The sequence below is a fragment of the Phaethon aethereus genome, assembly GCF_964289735.1.
Source record: "Phaethon aethereus genome assembly, chromosome: 11".
Lineage (NCBI taxonomy): Eukaryota > Metazoa > Chordata > Aves > Phaethontiformes > Phaethontidae > Phaethon > Phaethon aethereus.
Window position 1 is genome coordinate 17,936,048 of NC_138587.1, and position 26,891 is coordinate 17,962,938.

At 37.5% G+C, this 26,891-nt stretch overlaps 1 protein-coding gene across 16 annotated transcripts in view; it reads right to left on the minus strand.

Annotated features, from left to right (window-relative positions):
• Positions 1-26,891, minus strand: part of PBRM1 (polybromo 1) — a gene marked incomplete at both ends in the record, with an annotated part of 60,277 nt that overhangs the window by 22,686 nt on the left and 10,700 nt on the right. For 11 of the 16 annotated variants that reach the window (XM_082004763.1, XM_082004762.1, XM_082004772.1 and 8 more), the window contains 10 exons: positions 1,603-1,788; positions 2,943-3,154; positions 4,196-4,838; positions 6,101-6,206; positions 7,290-7,566; positions 10,581-10,678; positions 11,279-11,420; positions 19,274-19,490; positions 24,077-24,168; positions 25,622-25,720. In XM_082004763.1, the coding sequence (XP_081860889.1) occupies positions 1,603-1,788; positions 2,943-3,154; positions 4,196-4,838; positions 6,101-6,206; positions 7,290-7,566; positions 10,581-10,678; positions 11,279-11,420; positions 19,274-19,490; positions 24,077-24,168; positions 25,622-25,720 (2,072 nt within the window). Of the gene's footprint in view, positions 1-1,594; positions 1,789-2,942; positions 3,155-4,195; positions 4,839-6,100; positions 6,207-7,289; positions 7,567-10,568; positions 10,679-11,278; positions 11,421-19,273; positions 19,491-24,076; positions 24,169-25,621; positions 25,721-26,891 lie in introns of all 16 variants that reach the window. The other 5 variants (XM_082004773.1, XM_082004766.1, XM_082004774.1 and 2 more) reach the window with 3 other exon arrangements.

Sequence of the window (26,891 nt, forward strand, 5' to 3'; positions counted from 1 at the left end):
TAAAATAGGACAAGATTCCTTAACTGTTTCAGGCGAGGAAAACTAGGTGGCTTAAAAAGCCTGCAAATTGTTTTTTCCTGAGCAAAACCTGACTCAGCAAAATAAAGGAGGAATCAGTTCTGTTGAGTCAGATGACTTCAGGAAACAGTCTGCAACTTACTTATAAATCTTGACTTTCAGGCCTTGAAATGGCTTCAAAGTCTAGGCACCAACCACCTGATTATTTGAAGAACCTTGGCTAACTGGTTTCAAGTTTTTTAAGAACAATTTCTTCCATGTTATGCTGTGACAAATTCAAATGTTTAACAATGATTTATGAAGAAGTTACAAATATGTACTATTTTTCTAAAACAAAGAAAATCTGTAATCTGTAGACTGAACCAGAATAAAAAGTTCTATTCACTTTCTCCATCACAGACAAACAAACAAAAGAAACATCCAACTGGCCAATGCAGTGGTCCATCTACCCAAATATACTGCATGGAACTGAGCGAGCAGGACATACTATTAGGGGAATGCATTTGATCTTGGCCACTCTCTGTAAATCATTCCACTCCTCCTACAGTCACTGCATTAGGGGTGTTAGAGAGCTATTCTCTTTATCTGGCTATTACTTACTGATTATTCCCTCTATTATTTGGTTTAGACCTGTTGCACACAGACTTGTCTCACCCATATTTAAACCTGTTGATATAATCTGCCTCCACAAGCTCCTGGGGAAGCCAGGAGGCTCACTATCCACTGTATTAAAAAGCCAAACACTTTCACATGTTTTAATCTGATTTATTAGTGTCAATGAGTGCCTTCCAACTCCAGTACTACTGGATTTGTTGAATAGTATTTCTGCATTCAACTTACCTACTCATTTCATAATTTTGCAAACCTTAATTATATCCTGCCGTACATTTCTCCTCCCCAAATTTGAGTCACGTGTTTTCAATCTGTCCTCTTAACACATCCGTTCCCTCACTTTAAAAAAAGTGCAACCAAAATGGTTAACTCCACTATAGCCCACCGTAGCTCTCAGAAACTGTAGTTTCCAAGACTGCTGACAGTGCACCATGCCTATCTGATACTCTTGCCATACCTTTTGCCTTCCTTACACTTAAGAGAAATACTTGCTGCAAACAAAAGGCATCAGTGATGAGAAAAAACAAAATAGTACTTGTTATGGCTTGATTTGGCCTAGGAAATGCAAGGTGCAGCTCAATTCTGAAATTTAACAAAGGCAAGTTCTGAAACTGAGTTGCTCTGTGGAACATTTGCAGTTAAATGTGCCCAACTTCGGTTCAGATTTCTCAGCACAGAAAAACCCCGTATGTTCTTCTGTGCCTAAATTAGAAAATCCTATTCTCTGGGATGCTTACAATTTGAGGGTAGATAGAGATGAAAAACAAAAAAGCATGTGCTAGTCCAAGAACTTTATACTTCTGATATTCTTTGTAACAAAGCAATTCCGAAACAAGAAAAATACTCACCAGTCCACACATACCTCTGCAACTAAAATAAATATCTACACAGAAAAAGCTCAAATTGGAAGTTTTAAATAGTAATAATAATAAGTTTCACCATATTGTTTTCCTATAGCAAAGACATCCTTACCAGCTGAATCTTCCCACAGCCTCTCAATACAGACTATGTGAGGTTGCAAGTTGGCTTCAGCAGGCTCCACATACACATAATCTCCTACATGGTACATGCTGTTCTTGAAGCTGCAATCCTGGCTGTAGGTCCGATGCAAGCTTGACAGCCCAGCTGATCCAGAAGAATCTTCACTCTTTTCAGCTTCTTATTTCAAGAAGGGAAAAACAGATGTTAGTAATGCCACATTTTCACATTAGCCAAGATTGCCAATAAGAAAGCCCTCATCCTTTGCTGAGTGCAGAAGTGGCACACGATACCTGATGCGTCCCTCTGCCACTGACTTGCAGCGTCAAGGAAGGGTTTAAGTGTGTTTGGTACTGCTAGCCTTTCTGCTATTGGTGCTGCTGAAGGTTGGGTTTCCCTTTTTTCCGTTGAATTTTATTGAGCTCTCCCAATGAGCGAAGAGGAACTCAATGACAGTACTGATCCCAGAAGCCTTCAGAAAGGCATGGTTTGCTTTCTTTGGGCTTTTTAGCTCTCAAGGGAAGACAGAAAAAGGGCATCACAGCTGTTGTCCCCTTATAATGTTGAGCCTGGTTGGAGTAACCAGACTTTACTGCTGCTGACATTAGTGCTATGTGGGAAGATGAACCATGTTAGAAAGACAATTCAAGGACAAAGAGCTAATAGCTCTGCTCCCATCTGTGGAAAGGAGCAATTAGAAAGCTTTATTAATTCCCCTAGACATGTTCCACAATAATTATATGGACAGTAACAGCAATGAACTGTGACACACAAAGGACCTTCACAATAGGTTTCTTGCCCTACAAAATAGTGCAAACCCATTCCTCTTCACACTCACAGTAGCCAAGTAAGAAATTCAAAAGGCTTACTTCAATACCATTTCTTTAGCAGTGTTAAAAGCATGATCAAAGATAACACCATCAGCAGAGCAAGAAACCAGTATAATGTCAAAAAGGGAATGACTAAAAGGTCAATTGGAACAGTCATTGCTAAGTTTATTATCAGCAGAAAGCATAGTAAAAAAAGTATTGTTTCCTTCTATAATACATCAATTCAATATATCCTTGAAATAAGACTACTGGTACCCCAGTGTGTTCTGATTAAAGAGTTTACATAAGGTTAGTATCTACCTACATCTCTTTCTTGAGCATGGCTGGTAAGGATCAAAATAAAATAAATCTCTCATAACTTTAAAATACAAGACCCTTGGTGGACAACCAGACTATCAAGGTCCTTTTAGTAGGCAAAGCCACAGCAACAGCAGAGCATACATCATATGCATAGGTACGTTTTTCATTTAATACATTTAAATTTAATGAAAAGAAAGTAGCTACCTCTTTTCTCCTCCTCTCTTTTGAGCTTATCCTCCTCTATTTCTTTGGGCAGCTTTTCCTTCTTTTCCTTTTCTACATCGTTGTGAAGGTGCTTGGTGGTATAGCTGAGAGCGGGTGACAGAAGAATCTCTCCGTTCTTACAAAGTTCATCTCGAATTTTAATAAAGAACTGCTGAAGTTCTACTGCATCCTCATAAATCTCCGAATCAGTCCTGTACAAAAATACACACAACAGGGCGGAAACATAGTTTGTGCAGAATCAAACAGGTTCCTAAACACTTACCCATCAATTGCCACACTTGGTCATAAAACTAAAGCTTCACTCTACCAAGACTTCTGTGCTTACTCCTAACAAGCAGCAGCAGACTGACAAGTCATGATCCACTTGCTACCCTGCTGTCAGTTTGTATTACAGTTTACCTAAAACAGTCTTCTTGTATACACCAGTCCTGAAATACCAGAAAAATCAAAGGTAACTGGCTGTGACCAAAACTACTTCCCACTGGACCTCTACAATCCATTAACTTCTGAAAAATTAAGTAATATTATTATTAACAAAACTGGCTTATTTTAATCACCTGTACTCCTGTTAGTACATGTTATAATATCATTTTTTACCTCCTCTCCTTCAGCATCAAGATCTCACCTGCACATCTCCAAGTATTCTACCTAATTCAAGTAAAACACTGCAAGCAGTTGCAAGTGTTCATAGTTTTTGCACAATATTACTATAATTCATACAACTGTGCTCCAAAAGAGTAACCCACTAGTCAAGAAGTTAGCAAACAGCTCCTCCTCTTTGTTTTTTCAATTTGGAAGTTAGCACAAACCTGGTTTTCATGAGGAGTACCTTTGGAAGATTAACATCAAAATATCTCATGGCATAAACCTAACTTCTTCCTTGTTTTTAAATGAAAGTATACATTCCACTGAATACCTGATAGAGCTTTTGAGATTTAGTTTTCTAAATATCTGTATCAAGGAAAGCAAACACCTTAAAAAAAACCTTCAGCCTTTGCCTAAAGTTAGCATGCAAAACTCACAGAATCACAGAATCACTAGGTTGGAAAGGACCTTTAAGATCATCAAGTCCAACCATTAATCCAGAACCACCATGTCCCCTAAACCATGTCCTGAAGTGCCACATCCACACGTTTTTTGAACACTTCCAGGGATGGCGACTCCACCACCTCCCTGGGTGGATAACTCATGTGATAAGACAAAGGATACCCGAAAAATATGGCTTCACTCACCTGTTCATTCTCCTTGCCCTCTCCAGTACCTCAAACATATTCTCCTGGAACAAGTCCAATCTTCTATAGCGATTATTTTCAACATTTTTTCGGATAATATCAAAAGTCAGAGGAGGTTTATTTGGGAAGTTGGGATCAACAGCAGGAATCTCAGCTAAGGAGTCGCTGTAGCATCTGCCCTCATCATCCTGGTGGCTCATAACAGATACAAAAAGGTTATGGATAAGTTCCTGAATTAGCAAAGTGACATTGGGCACATGAGAATCCTCATCTCCTTCTATTTCTCTCCGAGTTTCAAGCAAAACTTTATGCAGGACCAGAGCATCTTTATAAATCAAAGATTCTGGCTCGTTATATGTGCAAGCGTTATTGAACATCATTACAAAGTCCTCTACCATGGAATCAATATCCTGGTATTTATTTGCCATCATATGACTTCTGATCTTTTCCATGTCAACGGGCTTTTTAATGGTTACATAATAGTCAGGAAGTTCAGAACGAGATGGCAGCCTCAAGAAGATGGCGCTCAGTCGCCTGCCTCGTTTATCCGTGTAATTCTTAACTGCTTCATACACCTCATTCAATTTCTGTTGCATTGGAGTCATGTATTTAGATTTTTTAGGTGAAATGCCACTTTTTCTACCTAAGCAGACAAAAAAAGGAGAAAAAAAAACAAAAACAAATGAACAAAATCATTACAAAAACAGAGCTTGTACACTTCTTTGTCTATCTCCTTTCCATTGGAGAATTGCTTATTGAAAAATCACTTGATGGTATGAGCAGAAGATTCACAACATGGAGCCCATTCTAAGTTGCAGCTTCCTTTAGTTTTCATAATTCAATGATTATAGTTTTTTTAAATGTTATTTTTAGCAAACACATAATCATATGTTCCTCTGTGTTCCACCTGGTGAAGGTCTCTTCAGACTTAAGCACAGAAAACATATTTTCCTACCTAATGTTATTAATAAACTCCTCTAAATTCAATTTGGTCTTACTAGCTCTACATGAATTTCTCTCTACAGCCATTAAAAATCCAGTCATCACAGGGTTTTTGCGAACACTAAAATTAAGCATTCTAAATATTATCAGATTTCTTTATGACAGGTTTATGACAAACTGGAGGATTATTAAAGGAAAAATGTAAAATAAGGCCTCCCATGGGACTATCAGATTAGGTTTTTGATTAATTCAGGATCTCTGTTACTGTACTACATAGTCTCTGGCTGTGAATTCTGCAAATTTCTATTTCAAGAAGTCCATGTGCAGTTACTTTCTTTAAGCCTTTCTGTGCAATTTTAACCTTCTCAGTTTGCTAAGTTCTGAACACATACTAAGGGGATATAAGGTTTGAGTAGTAGCACATCTAGTTCTAAGGGCAACAGGTCTAGGAACAGACATTGTTGGAAATTTTGCTTCTGTGTTTTTCATGGCTTTTAATAATCTTCCAAATAAAGCTCACATTTCTTTTATCATTCTGTGGAAATCCCAGGCACTTGACCAGGGAAATTAAAAGCTTTACTCAGTTTGAGAAGCACCTTCCTTGTAAGCAATCCCAGTAGCACACATTTAGTGTGCTAATGAAGTGTTACTGAGCACACAATGCAGCATCTAACATTTGGATAACACCACATGACTAAACGCCAGTCATTCCAACTGTTCCTAAGTTTCTTTCTTCATTCTAAGCTACTTTTCTTAGAAAGCGCTATATGCAACAGCTAAATTCTACTAAAAGCACATACAAACACACCATTGCTGTCATGATTTTGAAAATATAATTCTACTTTGCATGCCAGTGTAAATTTGCAGATCATCATCTATTCTAAAAGGAAGATCTGTTAATCTGTATGGTTGGGTTTGCATAAGTGTTGAAATGAGACATTGCAATGTATGAGGCTGCCTTACTTAGCTTTAGTTTAGGGGATGCAACATCATCATCTTCAGCTAGGGGTCCCAGCTCTTTCCTTTTTTCTTTAAGGATCTTTTCCAGCATATGGGCATCATTGTATACCTATTAATCAGTAAAGTAATCAAAAAACAAAACAAAACAAGGTTTACTGTGTTTAGACTAGTTTAGAACTAGGCCCCAAGAAACATTTAAATGTTAGTTTGAAAAAGCTGAATGCAAAACCAAGTAATTGATTAAAAAGAAGGGCTTATTTCTCAAATGCACACCTTTAATAGACTTATACAGGTAAGCAGAACTGATGAACGCCATCTAAATCAGGGACATATAAATTTTGAATAAATTATCCAATTAAAGTGCATTTCTATTCCAAAGACTACAAAACAGCAAGGTGCAGTTGTCTTAACTTCCTCACCAAACCATTCTGCTGAGCAATGAAAGACCTCTCGAGCTATTGTGATCCCATCAAGGACTAGAACAGTCCTCCTGGGTCTTCAAATCCAACCCCGGTGAATGCAACCTCATCACAGTCCTGTACAGTATCTGGTTAAGTTCTTCATTAGAAATAGCTGGAGGTTTCTTACCACCACTCTGTTCCACAACATCACGCTCGCTGGCTGAGAAACATCACAATATAGAAACACCCTACAACATATTTGTAAGTGAAAAGCATATTCCTTTCAGGCTCCTTTTCCTAGGCTAAACAAGTCAGGTCTTCTAGTCTGATCTCCCACACTCTGCACTTCCATGAAAACACAGCTGGTTTCTTTCCAGCTAAGGCATCCCTTCTCAGAGGTTCTGAGCTCCAAATCACATGCTGATGATAGTTCACTGTGCAAAAACCTTCACATGATTAACTGAGGATGAAGAATGAGAATTTAGTAACCAGCTGACTTTTTTAAAACATACATCCAGCTGACATTCTTTGTGGTGGAGGAACACGTTTAGCTAACAGGAAATAAAAGTCTAACCTTCGCAAAGGAGCATGTTGCATTTCATGTTTATACACTATAGACGAAGACAGACTTTAAAATACCAGCAGAAATAAAAAGTCAGGTTTCTATTTTAGTTCAATAAACAATTATCATAAATAATGTGAGTAACAGTCAAAGCTAAACCATCCTAACATAACTTATATGTCTGCAAAGAAACAGAGAGGTCAGTGTGACTGCAGAATCAAAACACTACCTGGGAGCCTTCCTCATTATAATGCCTTGCATTTCGGAACATGAGCTTCATGTCTTCAATCATGGCTTCTTCCGCTGCATACTTATCATTGCGGATGTTGTGTTCTATCATTTTCAAGTCCATTGGCTCCAAGATAATTTTATAATAGTCTGGATAGTCCTTTTTGGATGGCTTAACCATAAACAGGTCACAGAGCCGTCTGCCTGTGCCAGGTTCTCGAGCTTCCAGAACTGCATTGTACAAGATTTTCATTCGCTGCTTTCGTATATTCTTTTTACTGTTACGTTAAGGAGAAAAATAAATGTTAGGTGCTCCTTTCCTCATTTCCAACACTAATATCAATATTACATTATCATCTACCATGAGAAAACAACCACAACCACCTAAACACACACACACAAAAAGTTCAACATTAAGACAGTGTACTAGAAATACAGGCCCATTTGCAAACAATGACAGCATCATAACCAGCAGTCTGATAAATAAACAGGAAACCAGCTTTAAGACATGATTCTTCTCTCATTCACCTGGAGTTTAAGCATTCTACAGAATAAAACAAATAACTAGTTTTGAAAAGTGTAAAGGTCAAAAGGAGCTCTAAGTGCAGCTGCAGAGAAAACAGATCAGTTAGGACTAGGCATCTGAATCCAAGACCTCAAGATCTAGCGTGAACAAGGAAAAACCCCTCAGCCAGTATCTTCATGACTACCTCTGCTGAATGCAGAGTATCAAAGATGTGAGCTATGCATCTCAAAGTAATTTTGTATTTTCTCCAGTACCAGACACAAGAAAAGTAAGGACACCAAGAAAGTAGAAAGAAGGGTCTGAATTGCTTAAATATCTGTCAACCACAGTCAAACGAAGTTACAAGTCAATAAAGCTCACCAGAACTGCAAACCCAGGTAGAAAATGACCACATACACAGTATCACCACAAACTTTATAGTCATCCTATGTGTAGCTATTATGGTTGTCTCAAGAAATCTGACAGCGCAACTAGTCTTGGTGTCTACACCTTACCAGGAAAACAGTTACGCATGGCTCCCTGTACATATACTACATGATCTATAAGCAAATCAGATAAGGGAGAGGGAAGCTTATGTTAATAATATACAAGCTCAGCTCAGATACCATGGCACACTCAAACCAACTTCCCAACTGCAATCTCTGTAAGACTTACTGAAGTAGTTATAATTTTAACCACATTATCTGTAAAAACAACAACAACCACCTTCATTTGCAGAATGTGCAAAACATCACTGTACAACTTGCTAGAAACCAAACTGCATGACAGATTTTTCCATCATCTGGATATCTTCCTCCTACATTTAAAATATATCTAATCCAGCATAGCCTCATGCCTTAGATACCTCTTGCTCCTTGGTGAGGTCAGCAAAATAACTAATGAAAATTAGTGTCAAAACATGTGAGAAAACTCAGAATGTATCTTCTATACATTAAAAACTTTTTTCTGCATTATCTTCATTGCTGGAAACTGTTAGTTAGTGGTTCACACTAGCAGATGAGCAATGCCAGAACAGACATGCTTCTGAATTCCACATTTTAACATGTTTTCAAGTTTTAACGTTTAGTTCAATAAAACTAGGTAAAGCAAAACCAAAGCAGGAATAGTAAAAGGCCTGCCAATACTCAAGATCCAGGTCATGCATCTGATAGATAAAAGGAGACATTCAAATAACTGTTTCCCGTGTCACTACTATTTTCCCAACGGGATGAATTTTGCCTGGATTATTAGTTTCCTTTTTCAGCAACATTTTGGAATTCCTCTCAGTGCTTCACTTCTGCTATCAGCAGCATTTACAATCTTCTTTTATTTCCTATCATTCAGCACGTGAAACTGAAAACAAGTATTCAAGTGACAACATGAAAAGCATTTTCAGGTTCTCTTCAGGCATGAAGAAAATAAAATAATTTTTATTTCCCTTGCCTATGAACACAACTTTTTCTCTTTTACTGTTCTTAGATGACAAGGCCTGACATATTCTTTCTTTCAAGCATGACAGTTTGACTTGCTCGATTAGGTTAATAGTTCTCTCTGAATCTGAAGATCACAAAACTAGCAATTTTTTGCAATTTGCTCCTTCCTGAACTTCATTTGGTATTGTGGTCTGTCTTAGCGTTCTACTACTTTTTTTCTTCCTAGCATCCCTAGATTGTACCACCTCCTAAATCCATGTCAACATTTTCTCTCTGCAGATTTTTTATGAGTATACAGTGTTGCACTTACTTGATTGCTCTAAAGTGAATCTTTGCTGATGCTCTATTTCATTCCCTTCCTCCCCCCACAACTGCTGTCACTTTGACAAAACAAAGAACTAAAAATACAGGAAGCAGGAGTCATAAGCAACACCAAAGAAAGATGCTGAATTACAGTTTTACACTGGCAGTTGTTACTATTGCTACAATACTATCAGGACTTGGAGTTTATTTCAAATGACACCATGAGGCAGACTACAGAAACTCTCACTTGTTGGGAATGAAGTATTAATTACATCACTAGTATTAATTACACAATAGCTATCGCTATTAAAGAATACCTTCCATAAACCATCATTATTGTTCACTAAAAGAATATATTTTAAATCATTGTGAATTTTGTTTACATTACAGTACCCAGAATAATCAACTTCTTATACTCAGTTTATCTCTTCGGCCCAGCTGCTGATAGGCAAGTAACCAAAGACTGCAAATTCATAAGGGAGAGAGAAGCAGTCCTCTAACATTAATGATGAAAACTCCTCAAGCAGAGTTCAGGTCATGGCAAATGAAAATATATATATCAGGAGACTTCATCAAATAAATGTATTTGTAGAGTAATACTATAAACTTTCAAAGAATTAATTAAAATATAGTTTTAACTTTAATTATATTCTGAAATTGCCACCCAAGCTACACAAATAGTCATATATCAGAGAAGTACCAGAAAAGCAGCAATAACTGCTAACAATCTGTGAGGACAGTCCACACATCAGGCTAAAAAACCCAAAAACCCACAAATAAAAACTCTAAAATTCACTGACAAAATTACCTAATTCAGAGCAACTAATGTGTCCATGCCACTTACTGATGTTGACAACTGCCAACTAATAGGCCAAAAAAGGAAAATAAAGTCAGCAAATAGTTTTGCATTAATTAGAACCAACACTTAATGAGCTTCATTTTCAGAACTACAAATCCTTATACAAACGCTAACAACGGTGGCTTGATATTCTCTTTAACAAATAAAAGATGTAGTAATGTCATGGTCTGCAGGAACTACAGAAGTGCATACCTTTTCCTTTTTGAGCTTCCAGTATCAGATGTAGCAGAAGAAATCATACTGTCCCCATCCTCAATGTCATCTCTCCTAGCAAGCTCCTTCTTCTTTGCCTGAAAAAAAAAAAAAAAAAAAAAAAAAAGAAATCCCTGATGTCAAACTCACTGCTGGACATTTCCAGAACAATATTAAACATCAGAACAGATGAGATGCACAAAGAAAGATGCAACGATGGGTTTTGATACTAAACGACCACCAAAATATTTCCAGTGATATATTTAATACAAGTTGGCCGACATAAAACAGTAGTATAATTCTTTCTAACTGTCAGAAAAAATTTTGAGGAATCAGTTTGAAAACAATGCCACTTCAGACTAGAACACTTAGCTGGAACACTTAATGAAACCTGAAGTGTTTTAGCATCTTCCAATTACCTGCAAACCCTAAAAAAAAGCCACATCAAAATTTTCTCACAACTTAATTGAGTTAAGAGTCATAGTAAGGAATAAAAGCGACCAAAAGGAGTCACAGAGGCAGAAGGCATGCTGAAGAAAAATCACCCTATGATGCTCTTCATTCCCATACTTCCCTTTAAGCAAGAAAATACTACTGCAAATACATGTCTAATCAAAAATAATTTTGGAAAAATATTCATTAGGGAAATAAGTTCACATATGAAGTTAATATCCTTTTGATTGTTCTACTCCACATACCTGCATAACCTGCTGCATTTTCAGCACTCTTTTATAGATGGCAGAATTGGGAACGTTGTAGCGCTTGGCATTTTCAAACATCAAGTTCAGATCAGCCTCCAACTGATCTAAAGTTTCATATTCATGGTTCTTCAGTTTTGTTCTGCAAGAGTAGAATATCTGATCGGTATTTCTCAAGTTATACGCTGCAAAACAGTTCTTTAACATCTTCATTTTATCAATAAATCAATATCCAAAGAGGTTTAATTACAGGAACATATTTTCTTTTCCTGATGCTGCAGTAATGTCTTCCACTTATATTAGGCAAACATATCTTTGCTTAAAGAATTATTTTGATAATTCTAAAAGCTGCCCTCTTCAAAGTTGTGCAGACTGAAGTCCTGTTTTCATGCTGGGATGAGATGTGGCACAGAGAGGCAGAAGCACAACCTGCTGAGACTATTCCAGTACACCTCAGCTGCGACCTGCAGGGCCTGGGTATGATGGCAATGCAACAGGTTAGCTCCACACAGCCACAAGCGCCGCCTTCCCTACACGACATCAACTCCACTCGTTTTCAGTGAGAAACAAAAGTGCCCAACACCTCTCACACTCATCTTCTCCAATTGTCGCCTTCTTTTAAAACCACCTGGTTGTTGATTGATGCTACCCATAGAAGCGTGCTTCATGTGAAAACAGTTAGAATAGGACTAACAACAAAAAAAAGTCATTGTTTGTACACTAAACAGATGAATCAGTGCACTCAGTTTGCCAATAAGTTAATATGTTTTCTAGTACTTCCTTGCACATTTGGTGAAAGTTTTAGCAAACTTTTTTAAAGCTTCCAATACCTCATTAAACACAACAGAAAATAGTAATCTGCAGCAACAAAAAAATGCCAAACCCTATCACAACTGCAAAACTCAGTCATACTCCTTCACACCGCCTTCCTGACCCGCTTGCCTGTTGCATCCACTGGTTACGCACCACATTTACCTGCTCACCACCTTTAAATCCAGCCTGGTTTCTACAGCACCCAGCTGAATGTGAACCTGCCTGATGGAGCATAAGCACTACCACAAAATAAATACAATATCTTTTAGTACCAAACCCTACCCGCCAATGTGACCTTACAGCTGAACCAGCAAACAAAGAATAACTATGTTCAACTTGCGCTAAACGGGACTTTTCACTGGTCAGCCAAGGATGAGGAAGTTGGATTAAATGCGGCACAGAGCTGCAACTGCTATAAAAGCTACCGAGAAGTGCACGTGTCTGTAAAGCTGTCGTGATGGAAAAACATTTTGCAGGAAACATCCAACTAACTGCATGTCGCCAGGATGGCAGCTGCATGCACCTTACTGAAATGTAGCGTATTTCTTCTTCATTTCTTTCAGATCTGAAGAACTAGTACATCCTCAATGACTATGAGACAAGCAAAAAACAATTTTGGACAAATATCCTAAATGTCAGATGTGGAGAAAATTACTGGTTGCCATTCTCATTTAAAAACCATTTTAGGTTCACATATCTTTTTTAAGGCTTTAAGATATCAGTATCTTGCAAACTTTTATGCATTATTTTTTAGATTCTTTTAAGTATTTCGAACTGAAGCAACAGATAATCAAAAAGCTTTCCTGTCAGCTTCACTCACTTCACCATTACAAAAAAAGGAGAGTTACCAATATAATTTTCATTAGATGACTTAATAATAATAATAACAACAACAACCACCACCACAACAACCACCACCTAAACACACTCTCCCCCAAAAGCAAAAGAGTTTGGGTACCAATTAAACTGCCATGAAGAAAAGGCAAAGTCAGCCTCCATTTCTGCCTTATAAAACTCCAGCAACAATTATTTGCATATGTTAAGGAATATGTGACTGGTATTAAAAAAGTCAAAACCAAAATAAAAAGCCCATTAAATTCAGGATTATTTTGCCCTAAACCACTAGCATACAATTCATATGCTCATAAATACTGAGGATGTAAACACTGAGTCTACTTCATGCTCTTGCCACTGTCTGGTAACAAACACTACAGATCACCGTCCATCTTCTCCAGCTGATCAGAACACTCTCTGGTACAGAAAGCAAATTCTATGGAGTAAAACGTATGAAATTAATTCTCGTAGTCCAACAAAATATTGACAAGCCATTACAGGACTTCAGCACAAACACTTGTTGCTATTACAAAAGCTGATACATCATTAAAAAAATACTCAAAAAAACCAGAGACTAGAAAGTCTTAAAAAACTTGCATCAAAAAACCCAACTAATAAGCTCATATTTATCAAAAACATCAGAAGTGAGTTTTAATTTTTTCAAAATAAATTATTTAAGAACATTCAAATTTGTCAAGGCATGTAGTGTAATTAAGTGTGCAAACAAGCAGTAATTTCCTTATTTATTGATGTTATTACAAATGTTTATGAAATAGACTCAAATGTTCAAAGGATTAATGGAAAACAAAAATAAAGGCAATTCTGCATCTTGGAAAAGGTACCTAAGTCTGCTAGACTACTTTAGAAATCAAGAACTTTAATAAAAAAAAAAAAAAAATCCTGTGTAGAAAAAAAATTCCTGCGTAGAAATCAATTAAGGAGCAGCACTGGAGAGAAATGCTGTCCAACAGACTTTCTTCTGCCCTTGGGTGTAGACAGCATCAGCATAATTTGTTTCCAAGTGACAACTCATACTGACAAATTTCCAGAATTAGGCTCTAGTAAGGATCTAATAAAGTAAAGACTACCACAGCTGCTTCATATTTGAATATAAGCTACTTAAGACAAATGTCTAAAATGTCTTATTGCTTTTTACTGATAAAGATGACTGGTAGAGGACAAGGAAACATGCTTCAGAAATCATAACCACCAAACTCAAAGAAAGCTGCAGGCAGAACAAAGCTAAAGTCTTCTTAAGATCTACTCTGCAGCTCATCTTCTTGCAAGTAAGCAAGTGAGCACGCAACATTCCTGCTTTTCAACTCTCGGCTCAAATTTTGCTTAAATTTTAGTAGCATGTAAACGTTCTTGTGCAACTCTGGCATGTTTGCTTTCTTCCAGACAACTAAAACAAGCTTTGAAAGACTGAACAGCAGGAAGAATAAAACCTGTGAAAGTTTCTAGTCTTCCAATTAAATTAATAATTTGGAGAATTGAAAGTTTGTATTTTGATCGCTGCTGCATGAGGTCTGGGTTCAGCTTTCTGAAAGAGTAACCCAAAGCAGTATGTCTAAATTGAAGTACCACTTCTTTAGTTCACATTGCTTCTTCCTATTATCACTCAGAAGTTCCTATTTCACCTCCCAGAAGACAGCAATGCCCTGAAAGAATCACTGATGGTCTAGGATTACACTGACTAAAAAACTCAACATCAACAACCATACTCCTGAGATATTAAAGCCAACAGACACCTCTACACCCTTATCACACGTAAGTTCAGAATCTATGAAGTAACACTGTCAGCATGATACTACGTATCAATTTTATTTATTAGTAACATATCTTGATCCTGCTCAATCAAATTCCGTATCTTTAAGTGCCAGTTTTATCAAACTGAGAAAAGAGGGAATTTGTCATATCCTCTGAAGCAGAACAAATTCAAAGCAAGCTGCAGGCAGAACAAGCAAGGCAATAGTGTTTCCTAAGGAATATATCCTGCCTTCAACAATTTTCTTTTTACAAAAAAAGAATTCTAAATTGGTCCTGTATGATTTTTTGATATGGTAAAATAAACTGGTGACTCTTCATATGAGCAGATCCCAAGCCACTTGACACAAACAAATCTGGGATTTGCTTTAAGTCTCCTCCCAGAGACAGAAGTAGCTCATGCAGACCCCAGAACACCACTATCACATGCTTCATCTAAAAATACACCACTTGCTCCGCATAGCCTTGGTATCCCACACTAGCTTCATCTGTGTGTATTTAGGCAGTGACCTACGCACATTACAATGCAGCAGTCCAACTCTGAAGCACCAAAAAGCAGAGAAAACACATGAAGTTGCCATTAGTCTTAAATGTATCACTGTATGTGCACCAATTCTCTACTCTCGTGAACCTGTAGAAACAAAATCTTTAAGCTGATGGAGAAGATGAGAACCCCAGTAGCTCGCAAGTGAAGAAAAGCAGCTTAATTTTATCTTACTCCTTTAAATCTTAACCTAGAGCCAGAAGATCACAGGAACCATTGTCTTAAAAAGGAAGGATGAGCTATCATCCAGACTATCTTAATAGGAAATAAAACCTTCCTTCTATCAGCATGTGTTTATCCACAACCCAATAAGCAAGGTGTAGCCCATCTGATTTTAAGCAAGCAACCTACATTCACAGTTTAATTCATGAAAGGCCTGACAACAACAGCAGAAACATGCTGTGATTTTATAAAGGCCATACATACAATATGCACTGAAAGCACTTGCTAAGGCAGGAAAACTGGTTATACCTACAGAAGATTTTAAAACTGTACAACACACAACAAATACTAAATCACATTAAGTGAAAACAGGAATGAAAGAACAGCTAAATCCCAGATAAAGTGAAAATTTACAAGGTGTTCTCAATATTAGAAACATAATTTCTTTCTCTGCAGAGAATATTTTCCCAATTGGCTCATTCATAACTTAAGCAAACTGTTAACACAGTGAGATACTATTTTTCCAAAGTCAATGTAATAATAAAATATTAATGTCAAATTTTTTAAATTAAGAACTTAATTTGTCTTGGGCTTAAGCTGTTAATTAAAAAAAACCCCAAACCAAAACAAAAACCCACCTCTATAAACTATTCAGGCTTTAACCCAGACAGCAGTCTCTATTATTTCAAGGTAAGTGCCACTCCTTTATTTGCCATATTACTAGAAATAGTTGAATTATAAGGCAAAATATGCTTGCCCAGATCGTATTTACTGTAAGTTCAGCTCAAATAATTAATAATTAATCCAAAGGCAACAAGAGCCACCACAAATTTCAGTTTCAGGAGAGCCTCAACACATCCCAGTGCAGTGAAATGTAACGTTTAGATTCCTGTGTTGCAGACAATTGTTCAACAGGATGGACATTCATAAGAAAAATGCATTTCAAATCCTCGGATAGTAGACATCACACAAAACCATGTTTCATGTGAGATCCACACACTTTTTCAAACCTCAGAGTGCAAGACACTGGGACGTGCCAGTGAAGATACCGATTTCATTGCCCATGCACCCACACTGCTCTCACACGTGTTTTAGGAGAGAACTGCTACCAGGGAATTCCCTGGAGTGCTTCCCTCCTCTGGTGCAGAAAAGCCTGACCCACTTGCCTTAGGGATCATACTTACTAATGCTGTAACATTTAATAAGGAACACAGTTCTTGTAAGCATGCCAGGATCTAGCACTTACATACCGGCTAACTGAACATGTTCTGCAGTATTTCCCAACAATTCCTCCGGTCATTTATAATTACAGAATGACTTCTCACCAGCAGTGTTAAGTTTACAAAATAACCTCCGCACCATGTGCTTTTACCACACCTGAAAGTCACAGCCTTCACAGTGTCATGCCTTTCTTTTTAAATAGGATACTCTTGTTCTACAGCTTTGTGTTTTGTCCTGTTTGGGGCAGGTGGGATCTCATCAGTGTGTATGAACACCTGGTGGCAGGGTGGTTTTTCACTGTGAGGGTGGTCAAACACTGGCACTGGTTGCCCAGGGAGCTTGTGGAGTCTCCATCTGTGGAGATATTCAAAACCTAACTGGATATAATCCTGAGCAACTGGCTCTGGGTGACCCTGCTTGAGCCAGGGGTTGGACTGGATGGTCTGCCTTCCAGTCTCAGCTATCCTGTGATTCTGTAAGGAGCAAGTCAGGAAGAAATGAGCAGAAAACTAAAGCCTTCTGCAGGATTACCTCCTGTATCCAGGAACAGCTCGGGATCAGCACTCGGCTCAAATGACTGAGGTTCATAACACTCATAAAGTGATTAAGAGGCTGGGATAGGTATAATGTACATCTCATTAAAACAAAACATAGCCATACTGTCCCTCTAGACATCATATATTATTTTGTAAAGATTTTCCTGCATTTAACACACACAAACTCCTGAAATATATGACTAGCTGTAATACTTGCGAAGTACACACATTTCACAGAGCACTCTGGCACAATAGCCTATGCAGCCAGATGCCGAAGTAAAACAGATGAGACAGTAATGCCAGGCTTTACTCCAACACCTTCAACTTTTCACTAGGACAATTACCTTTTCTGTCCCCATCTGTGACCAGAAGATTTGCTCTGTGTAGCTACATATGAAAAAACCCCCCAAAAACACAAAACACAAAAACCCCACCAACAATACCGCCCCCCCCCAAAAAAACAACACACCACAAAAAACCTCCACCCCTAATGAATGGCAGTTTTGAATACTTAAAGACATATTTGCAGTATCAGTAAAACCATGCTAGCTTCAGTTTTCCCTAAAGCAAATCAATTAAGCACACATATGCATGACTTCAAGGCTTTTTAGGTATAGTAAGAAGCGAAGATTATGCGGTAATTTAAAGAACAGTTGAATTTCAGAATTTCCTAAAAGAAGTTGGACTATTATAAATACCATACTTTAACTCGTAAGCTACAACACTACTTCTAAAAAGACTGTCCTTTTTTATTTTCTAAGCTCTGAGGCAATTTTCTACAGCTCTTCATACATTTGTGTGCAATTTCTGTATTGCTCACATAGCCAGATGCAACCTGCCTACACTGTAAGGAAAGCAGAAATGCAGCTGCCTCTCTATGGCAAAGTATTTGTCCTATAACTGATACCAAGTATATTTTCAATGGAAAGCCTGTCCTAATTAAATCTGTTTACACATAAATGAGCCGATACTCTTCGGTACATTCAGACAAAAAGCTCCCTGACAACTGTCAATGATTTTTCTCAATTTCACCTTTTTTTTTTTTCCATCAAGTACATTTTGTGCTTTGTTCAAGACAAGACACTTTCTTTGCCAAGCCAACAGCTGTACTAAGACATAAGAAAAAATGCTTTAAAGCCACTGATGGATAGATAACCAGTGTGGCAGCTCCATACTTGTTCCCCAGCACATGCAAAACACACTCTGACAGGTTAAAAAAAAAAAAAAGAGGCAGCTTTGTTGTTTTCCAATTTAACAAAGACACAAAGACACCACTTATTCAACAATTACACCAAGTCTAGCAGATCATATTATGGCATAACTAAAATTTACAGACCTGTGTATCAGAGTGGATTACAAACCCATGAACAGTGTTAGGCTCTGGTCCTCACTCACTAAACGTGGAGGACCAGCACTCCTCCCATGTAGCTCAGACAGGGACTGGAGCCCCAGGGGCCACTGGGCAGGAGGCCAGGGCCACCCAAGTCTGGTCAGTGCTATTAAGGTCTATTAATGCACTCAAGACCAAAGGCGGCTACTGCTCCCTTCTTTTTACTCAGGTTTTTAATCCAACAACTGCACTCTGCCAGTTCATGAACCTTTCATCGCCCACAGATTTATGTACTGCTTTGGTACTTCAGTCCAGATGAGCTACATCATGAATGAAAATAATTATTCTCCACAGTTATACTGTGACCTAGACAAAAGAAATGTAATTGCAACTATCTTTCCACAATTCACATTACTGAAGACTATTAATTTAGAAACATGGCAGTAAGAGGTAACAAAGCCATCAGGGTCAAGGAAAGAGAATAATAGGGGTTTCTGCAGAAGCTTTCATCTCTGCTGCCCACCTAGCCTTCAGAATTATTGATATGGCAACCTTTCAGGCACATTACAAATGAAACTCCATGGAAAATAAACCCAATGGCAGCCATCTATAAAGATGATCAAAAGACTGATGCAGACTGACTTGAAACAAGAAGCAACCAAATATAGAGGAAAGACAGTATATACTGCATTAGGTATCAACAACTTGCCCACAAGACAGGATTCTGGAAACAAAAGAAACCCTTGAATAGTCTCCTACCAGAATTAGTTTGCATTCTGTTTTCTTACCTGATCTGCTGCAGTGAAATAGGTGCTTTAATCTGCTGATAATAGTCAGGATACTTTTTCTTGGAGGGCAAGTGGAAAAAGGGTTCAGATATGAGCTGGCCCTGATTATTTCGGCAACTTCTAACTGTGTCATAAAGCTGATAAAGAGGATTAGAAGTGTCCATGAAGGAAGTAATGCTCTCTGCTTCAGATTCTCCTTCTTCATAACGAGCAGCAGCTGCACAGAGAGAAAGGAAAAATGGGAAACTCAGCAGGACAACTCAGAGTGGGTTTTTTGGTTGACTTTTCAAATGGATAAAAATCTAAACCAGTAGAAAAGGCAGTCCCTCAATCAAGGGTGTACAGCCACTCTCTGGCAGCCACATTCATACCTCAGAAAAGAACACCACAAATATATCTTATGACCCTCAAGCTGACAAAAAAGCACTTTATCTAGGTATTGCAATCTTTCTTATCAGGTGAGACTTCAGTTCTGTCACTGGTAGTACACCCTTGCCACCTGCAAGTGCTGAGAAGCATTCATGTACGAGACTACATAACAGGACTATTCAACCACACACTACCTATAAAACAGCTATGTCTGTCCCTACCCACCAAACCATTAATACCAGTATTTGTGCCAAACTCATTTGTATATTGAACTGCTGCCATTCTGCTATCTGACAAGAGCTCACTACAAGGATACAAATTGACAAAGCATATGTGGAATTTTCAAAGGTGCCTAGCCAGTTAAGCGAAACAGACAAATTAAAAATTAATTTTTGCATATATATCAAAAAGGTGACTTCAAATCTTCTATAATCCTTTAGACCATATCAGTTACAGCTCAATTAAAAAATGACGAAGTTTAGCAGAAAAAAATGACACTAAAGCCTGAAGGTGCACCTCTAACACACGCAGCAAAACAAAGGAGAAATAAATATTTTAGAAGTATTATATAATTAGTATAAACTTTTAATAATAAAGTATTTACAGATTTTATAGCAAACTTTGCTAGTTATCTATATGAAGCATATATTATGCTTCATGATTAGGATGAATGAAAGAAATGCTGTGAAGAACCAACATTTACTGCAGATAAAATTAGAAGAAACATTACATGAGCAACAGAAACACAACAAGAATGAAAAAACACTGGTAGTGGAAACACGGGATGGGAAGCAATAAACAGCCAACCCTGCGAAGCTTCTCAGTAACACAAACAGTGTAATTTGTACCTTGCAGACAGACACAACATAAAATCTATGTAGTTTTCCACATACTAGAGTTAAATCATTCACCCTTTTTCCCCTCATATGAGTTAAAGTTTGGAGGAAGGCTTGACAGAGGACACACTGGGTAATTCAGTTACACAAAGACAGTTCTCACACTCACGCCAAGTTTCCAGCTGGCATTTTCATTATTGCACAGTGGAGGCTGGCAATGTTTCAAGCTTTCTATCCAAGTTCAGAAAAGACATATCGAAATGATGACAAAGCCAGGGGACATTCTGACTGCATAACAACATAGTACTATCGTTTTTCCTCTGCAGTCTGATACTGCAGATCTATGTGAGCGTCCGACGTATGGGACCTACCAGACAAGTTAGATGCAAGCTGAAACACAAGCAAACATCCACAGATGTGCAAACACATAATGAAGATGTTCATTACTCATTCAGGGAAGACACACAAAATTAGCCTAATTATGTACCCATATACCAAATTAGCATCACTTAATGGCCTAGCATCTACTACACAGTAGCCAGCAAAGCAGGAGCTGGACAGAAAAACTCTGGTAGAAGCAGAAGATTGGAGGTAGCACTATGTTTTCCTGTACCTAACATATCAACCTGAACATGAAGATAAATGCTAACAGCTAGGACAATGCTGTCAGGTAAAGTAAGTTTCCAAAACAGATTATGCAGCAAAATACTGTCTTTGGTTTTGTTTACTCAAACAGTTCATTTCAGTTTGTTTACTCAAACAGTTCAGTTCTGAGTGCTCCATCAAAAAGTAAGAAACAGAATAGAAAAAACAGAACTTGTTTTTATGAAAGAGAAAAAATAAGAAACTAGTGAAGTATATTGCTGTTCTCTGACATGTGGAAGCCAGCAACAGAGCAGTTCAATACCCTAAATAAGAAATGTACTTCCTTTGTATTAAAAGTAGAACACAAGGCATTCCCTAAAATAAAAATCTAAATAAATTAAACAGGCATTAAAAGGAAAGCGTTTACATAGTATTGTAATACAGCTATAAACATTTTCATTATGATGTGTATGTTCTCTAAAAGCAATGTGTCAAATATTATATATTCTTACACATTCAGAAAATGATAGTGTTCTCCTAATATGAAACCTGTTATCTTAAGAACTGAAGAAGAATGTATTATTCAGGTAAGAAGACAGAAAAATCCGTATTTTCTATGGAAAGATCTAATGCAAGACTGTAGATTCTTTAATATGCAGTAGCACCAGGTCCCATATCCCCACCAAGCACATGCCTGGCAGTGGAAAGTTAACAGTCAGTTATTCCTCTTTCATGCAGCTGTTACCACAACTACAGTTAGCAGCTACAGGGGAGAAAAAAAAACCCCGCAGTAAACCACAACCACAAAATATATGCCATTCAACAGTTCCAAACAAACTGCATTTCCTGCTGTTCATTCCATACCACAGTGACTGCTTCCTAATGAAGGGACAGCTTCCTAATAGAGTGATGTTGAATTGACTACGCTGCAAAAGGAAGAAGCCACCTAATTTACAACTGGAACTGAGCTTTATTATCAGATATAAATGCATATATCATATACATGTACTCTTACTCCATGATGAGGCAGAAAAAGAGCAGAGAGGAGAGTATTTGAATGTATATAAAAGAAAATTAGTCTTTACTCAGCAATTTGCTTTAAACACTGTCTCGTTTGCAGTCCCAAAGCACCTAGACAACAATGAATGCTTGAAGTCTAACTGAAGATAGATGCTAGAAAAACCAAAAGCAGCATCCAGTTTTAAAACATTTCTAAATGAAATAATAAATAAAATAGCTTTGTTTACAAAATGAAATACTTATTTATAAGTAATACATAATGACCATCTATGCCTGCCTTTACAGATTCATAATGAGGAACAAGGGAGTGGCAGAAGCTGTCCATGTCCTAGTACATTTGGGCTGGAAATCTTCTACAAGCTCCATCACACCATGACACCCTCTGAAACTGTAAGCATAAACTCCAAGTTGGAAACACATGTTGATCATTGCTTAGGCAACAGCTACAATCAAAGACGCTCATAAAGATTTAGTTCTCTGTACTGAGAAGGAGGAAGTTCTCTTAAAGTTCAGTCATGCAGCCTAGTTCTCATTTATTTTAGTGAGTGTTAGAGAAAGGAAAAAAGATGCGATACCAAAACAACTAATAGAAAGACCACTTGGCTTAAATAAAAATCCTTTTCATCCAGAGACTGAAAGCATAAGGATGTCCAAGTAGTATGTTGGAGGGACAGAAAATCTTAAGGGTGACAGAGGTCTGACAAAAGAATTGACAGTGCCTCTCAAATGAATGCAATAAAGATAGAGCTTCAACAGCAGAAAGGCAAAAATCTCAGATGACTGCGAAAGGCCCCATGAAAATGACAATAATGTCCATAGTAAAGGTGGCACCTGAAAGCAGTTAACTCACTTCCAGAATTTAAATCTATATATAAAGACATAAAAAGCATGTATTTTTACAGAATTACAATTTGCAAAAATAGCAGCTAACAATCACACTGAACCAAGCTAATAAATACTGCTCACGCTTCCCAGAAAGCCGCTGCTCTGAAGCAGTAACTGAACTCTGGGCTAACCAAGAATAAAAATGTTTTGCTTGCAGAAAGATCAAAAACAATCCAAAAAGTTCTACAGCATATCCATCCACTGGAAAACAGTGGTGAGTGCAATTCAATTACCAGGTGTGAAATAAATGCCTGAAAAATATACATTGAAGAGATGCATCATTTCACATCAATACAGAAATAATGTAAACAAAAAATAAAACAACGGTATAGGTAGAAAAACATTTTGGAAACCTGCTCTGAGATGAATGCAAAGAACTTACTGAGAATTTAACTATCAAGACAGGCTAATTTAGAAGACAACCTATGACAATTTATGACCAATCCTGAAATATCTGATATAATGCATATATTACAGCATATATGCTGACAGTGTAATGCTAAAGCATGCTTATTATGAAACTAAGGATGCTGTATGAAGGCATGGCTTTCTATGTGCTTTTGTTTTAACACAAACCTTCATAAAAGATTTCATGACTGCTAGACCAGAAATTTCTAAATTAAGTGCTAACATTTATCTATCCTTATGCTGCATATAGATTATCTTCACCATAAAAAAATAAAACCTGACAGGTACTTAGAAGACCCAATGGCACAAGAGAGCAAAAGAGAACAAGCCACTGTGAGCGAGTACAAGTGAGACCTCTCAAATAATTGCAGCACTGTAACTCTCTTCTGTTTCTTATTAGAAGGAATAAAAGCAAGCAACAGTTTCCTAAAGCTTGGATAAGTATACTTGGAAACACACACATTAAATTCAAAACATGCAAGCAAGTTTGGCCTATCCTATCTTACCAGCTGTACATTTACAAATTCGTACTCTGAGGAAACCGGGATTAGATTTAACAGAATTACATGCTGAGTTTGGAAACACTGCAAAGTATTTTATAAATAAAGATATTTGAATGTATCAGGAGCTCTATGGTTTTGCTTATTCCAAACATTTTAATCAAAGAAAATAAACAGAGAAACTGCATTTCATTTCCTACCAGCCAAAGCTGCATCCTCATCACTTTCTGATCCATACTGCAATGCCATGGTTATTGCTGATAAACGATCCCCTTGGGCTGATCTTTTGTTACTATAAAAGAGAAAAAAAAAGTGCAAAATTAAAAAAAAAAAAAGGAGGGTTATCATGTTAACCATTAACAGTCACAATGACAGTTGCCTACACTATCAGGAATACAGACATGACTATGCAAGAAAAGACTGCAGCCCTTAACAAGACAAACTGTTAACAACCCATGAGTCTGCCACTATTTTAAGAGGTGGTCCATCAAACCAAAAAACTGGACACACAATCAGAAAGCTAGAGCTCAAGCTACCGATCTTCTGTCCTACTTTGAATACTTGAATATTGCAATTTTGGGGGGACAAAGGGGACAATAACAAGTCCCTCCCAATTAGTAACTTTGTTATTTGATGCTGTTTTATAGGGATTTGTCTACATGCAGGAATTCAGCGCACTGTAAGCTGTATATGCTACCTTTTCTCATTCCTCCATCCCCACCTGAGGCATTTTCAGCACACAAGAGTGCCTGTATGTGAAGCAGCTTCCTCTGCTTTCTAGGTGGAATAAACCAGCGTCCACATTGGCTATGGTCTCACACAGGCTTCTTCAGCATCCCTCTCTTCCTCCCTTTTCTCCCAAACCTGGGCCACAGCTACCTATACTGTAGGCTACACTTGACAGTCTCTGCTTTTTTACTTGGTCAGCTCTTTAGGCACCTCCAGCAATGGGCTCAGCCCTGCCCTGTGGGAGCAAAGTGAAGACTGGGAAAAAGCAGATGAGTTGCTTAAAATGACAGCGACTCTGTACAAATGTTCAATCCCGTAAAGACTGTTGCAGCTGCTGTGTTAAACCATGGTTTCAGAGTATACACACAGGGAATGAGCCAGGAGTAGTATAGTTTCAAGACAGTAACCCACAGACTGTAGACACAACGCGTCTGCTAGGTACCAAAATTCTCAACTGATAACTGAAAGAACAAACCAGAAAGCGTCCAGTAATCCAGTCTAGTCAGCAAGTTTGCTCCAAATGCATCCCAAATGCAACGCTTTCTGTTTACAGGCTTCATTGGTGTCCACCATCCATCTCTTAATTATTTAGTCCTACTTATTTTTCCTTTTTAGTCTCCAAATAGAATTTTTCTAGGTTTACAACATATTTCCATGATGTTTTTCATCTGCTTTATTTTGTAGTGAAGCTTAACATATTGTTCTTCAGAACATTTCTAAAGAAATAATTGCATACAGAGTATTCCAGAAAGGTGTTTTGAAATGTTAAATATAAAATCAAACATGGAAGAGTAAATTATGGGAAAGTAACTTATTGAATCAGACTTAATAGATATTTGACTGAAATATATTTGAATCTCGAAAGTATTTGAGTCAATATTGAAGAGCATTCTCAACTCAAAAAAAACAACAACCAAAAAAAAACACAAACCCAAACAAAACACCCAAAATTTTAACTTTTAGTATTTCCATATGATGATGACCCAGCTTTTCCTCCAAGTCCAAAATTTACTTACCGATAATATTTGTTAGAAGAATTTCTCTCATCACCAACACTGCCTTTACCCTGTGAGGAAGGACCTGTCAGCTTGGAAGCAGTCAAATTTGATGGAGTCCTTAAGGCAGAAGAGACAAGCCAAGGAAAGGGGAAAAAAAGAAGCCCACCTTAGACCCAAGAAAAGATGCAGCAAGGATAAAGCTTTTTACAGAATTACTTTGATAGATCAGCCAAAAGGTTCAGAGACAGATACAAAAATGTTTTCAAGCTAAAAGTAAAGTAATACTAGGATACATTCAGTGCTCCAGCATTAATGTCGATTCTTTTTATAAAGTCGGAGGAAGGTAACATTTAGATTGAGGATTAATAGCTTAGCCTACAATAGCAGTAAAGGCAGCCAACAAAATGTTCCTTAGCATCCAGATAAAGCTAATGATATAGATCCAATCACATTTTATCAATACCTAACAAAATCACTGTCGAGTTGCTTGACACACTGTCAAGCAGCTTTATTTTGTCACTTTATTTAAGGGAGGACAGTTAAATGCACCAACAAAGAGCAATTTAATATGACAAAGGACACAACAAACTCTCCAATATAAAAGCATGATTTTTGACACAGATGCCACATGTCTGTAGAACTTAGGTTATTAGCGTTATGATGAATTTGAGCCTGATCCATCAATGACAAAGGAAAACAGATGTAAATTCAGAAGAAAAATACAGTAAATTAACTCTAAATGAACTTAATGGGGGTATTTTACCAAAGTCAGCAACTGGTAAAGGAGACCCCCTTCCTGAGACAATTAAGCAGTTCGGAATTTAAATAAAAAATAAGGATTCTGTGATGCAGATTCAGCAGAAAGAAACAAACAAACAAGAATAATGGTTTGATAAAAAAAGCAACCAGTGAAATGCAGAACAGCAGGTGAAAGGTTTGGTTTTTGTGATACTTTTCTCTCAGTCCAAATTTTTTTGCATTCAGCCCAATGTTATTGTAGCCTGCTTCAGGCATTATAATTTTTTTTTTGCCAAGTTACAGAAACAAAGGGAGCTGTCAATTATTCTGACATTCAGATTACTTCAGGATTTGCAGGTCTATTGACAACACGGTACGTAAGAGAACATCTAGAATAAGGTAGCTGGGAAGTGGAAATGGGTTGGCAGTGTAAAGGAGGAATTCAACTAACAAATACCACTGTGATTTATCTGTCAACCCTTCTTATGCAAACAGCTTTATTTTGAAGAAAAACTGTTAAGACTCAAAATTAAACATGAAACACACTTGT